Source organism: Mirounga leonina, unplaced genomic scaffold, assembly GCF_011800145.1.
Source record: "Mirounga leonina isolate KUSES-001 unplaced genomic scaffold, KU_Mleo_1.0 Mir_92, whole genome shotgun sequence".
Classification (NCBI taxonomy): Eukaryota; Metazoa; Chordata; class Mammalia; order Carnivora; family Phocidae; genus Mirounga; species Mirounga leonina.
In genome coordinates, this window is record NW_023270852.1 from 11,892,945 (window position 1) to 11,895,664 (window position 2,720).

General features: G+C 46.7%; 1 protein-coding gene across 1 annotated transcript; it reads right to left on the reverse strand.

The window, feature by feature from the left end:
- Window positions 1-386: 386 nt before the first annotated feature.
- On the reverse strand, window positions 387-1,340 carry LOC118004010 (olfactory receptor 51H1-like). The gene has a single exon (XM_034995136.1). It carries the CDS (start codon window positions 1,338-1,340, stop codon window positions 387-389), a length of 954 nt encoding a protein of 317 aa, XP_034851027.1.
- Between the last annotated feature and the right edge of the window lie 1,380 nt (window positions 1,341-2,720).

Genomic DNA, 2,720 nt, shown 5'->3' on the forward strand with positions numbered 1-2,720 from the left:
TTCTTCCTTAGGCTTAGAAATGAAGTGGTGGGAGGGGAATCCAATGGGGAAAAGGAGAGAGGTGCCTGCACAAATGGGTATGCACACATATCCTCTCAATTGCTGTGTCTGGGTCCCCTAGGAAAGGAGATGTCACAGTATGAGTCTGAAATAGTTTAGCTCTAATCAGACAGAGCAATGAGAGGATTATCAAGGTAATACTTAAATATACTTTTCAGTGGTCTCAGTCCCCCAAAATTATAAAAGCTGACTGTGCCCCCACAAAGGGCTCAACAAAAGCTGAATCATTCAAACCTCAAAAATTAACTATCCACCACTAATTCTCCCCCACCCCAAGACCCAGGTTTCCCCACAGGGGTCTGGTATTTCTGGGTCCTTCTGTTCTTCTAGAAGACATCAACCCTTTTCTGCTGGAAGCGCTTAAGGAGGCCCTGACGTATCTGCTTAGACTTGAGGCAGTAAACAATGGGGTTCATGAAAGGTGGGACCAAGAAGTGCAGGTTGGCCAAGAGCACTGCCAGAGCAGGATAGCTGTGCTTCTCTACTCGGTGCAACACAGACAACCCCAGTTTGGGCAAATAAAAGATGAGAACAATGCTGAGGTGTGAGACACATGTGTTGAGTGCCTTGAGCCTTTCCCCAGGTGAAGCAATGCCCAGCACTGTTCGTAGGATCAGGGCATATGAGAGCACAATGAGAAAGGAGTCAAGGCCCAGTGACAAGAGGATGGAGACCAGGCCAACAAAGCTGTTGATCTGGGTGTCTGAGCAGGCCAATCCCACAAGGTCACAGTGCAGGCAGTAACAGTGAGAAAGTACACTGATCTGGGGGAAAAGCAGACGCCGCAGGAGGATGGGTCCTGGGAGGTTGAGCAGGACAGCCCTCACCAGGATGGCAGCCCCCGCTCTGGCCATGGCTGAGTGGGTCAGAACCGTGGCATAGTGCAGAGGTTCCCGGATGGCGGCAAAACGATCAAAGGCCATGGCCAGCAGCACACCAGATTCCACATAGGTGAAGGCATGGATGAAGAACATTTGTGCTGCACAGAGATCAAAGGGCAGCTCACGAGCACCCAGCCAGAAGAGCCACATCATGGTGGGGAAGGTAGAGGCACAGAGTCCCAGATCAGAGGCTGCCAACATGGATAGGAAGATGTACATAGGTTCATGTAAGGACGGATCTCTGCGGATCAGGAGAAGGATGATACTGTTACCCAGAATGGAAACCACACAGATGAGGTTGATGGGGATGGAAACCCAATGATGAGAGGCTTCCAGGCCTGGAAAGCCAGTGAGGAGGAAGGTAGAATGACCAGAAGTGCTGGTGTTGCAGGAGAACATAGTGATTCCAGGACGGAGTGGTCCACCCTACAAGTAAGAGGCATTCATTCATTTGATCATCACTTATAAAGTCCCTACTAAGTGTGGGATGGAAAGGAAGAGCTGCCCCATAACCCTTTCTTAGGCCATGAAAGAAACCTCATTCCCCTCCATCTCCTGGCTAATTTAGTCTCCTCTTTGGATATAGTGACAATGAATACATTTTAAGAGTTGATCTCCGTTTACTGCTTTAGCCACTCAATATCTTCTCTTGGGCCTAAACAACCTCCTTTATTCACTTAAGCCATACCCAAAGGCCTATCTCCAGAGTGTCTCCTCAGATTAAATAATGAAGAAAGGAGAATAATTTTCTGTCAAAATTTAGGATGGTATTATGAATAAGCAGTAGAGACTCCATTTTTCTTTATTCTTAGAGGCAGGTTTTCCACAGCCCGAGATACCTATTAGCAAATACACTAGAAAGGACACATTCAAACAAAGGATGTATTTTCAAAAACTTTGTCTGACGATGGACTCTGAAAAACAAACTGAGGGTTCTAGAGGTGGGGGGGGGAGGATGGGTTAGCCTGGTGGTGGGTATTGAGGAGGGCACATTCTGCATGGAGCACTGGGTGTTATGCACAAACAATGAATCATGGAACACTTCATCTAAAACTAATGATGTAATGTATGGGGATTAACATAAGAATAAAAAAAAAGAAAGGAAAAAAAACTGTGTCTGAGGAGGCTGGTTGGTTTTTTCCTCTGGTGCTGCATAAAACCAACATTTTCTGTACTTCTTTTCTGGAAATGCCTTTGGGACCCCAAATAGGTTCTTTTGAATGTGTTCAATAGTGACAGATTACTCTCCTGTGAAGATGGGTTGGCTTAGAGTAAGTATCCAAGGATTCTTCAAGCTAAGTCTGGTAAAAAAGACAGGAACTCGGATGATGCACTTTTTGTTAAAATGCCATCCTCCCCAGCCCCAGCTCCAGCTCCCTTCCCTGCTTAAAGCTTCTGACTCTGCCTTTGAGACAGTCCTGTGGACACGGACTCAATGGGAAGGCACTGTCCTCCAAAATATCTTTTTCAGCCCTCTTGCCATAAAAGCTGTTATGATAGCCCCCAAGTACTTTGAAGTTCTCCTCAGTGTGGGCAGAAGGGTGAGGCTGACTGGCGTGAGGGTAACCACCTGAAGAGTTAGAGCAGCTGAGGTTCCAGAACCCCCGGATTAATAATGTTAAGCAAGGAGTCCAGAGTGTAGTATTAAAGCTCCTCTGATGCCATAACTTCACATCGCACCTTTGGGCTTTCCAGACTCCCCAGATTCTCTCCTCAGCAACAGCACTGCATCTCCTTGTGTCTACTATCTTCACGTTGGCTTGCATTATAAATTGAATG

Excerpts from the sequence above, each read along its gene's own strand:
- LOC118004010 (XM_034995136.1), bottom strand. The coding sequence starts at position 1,340 with ATGTTCTCCTGCAACACCAGCACTTCTGGTCATTCTACCTTCCTCCTC.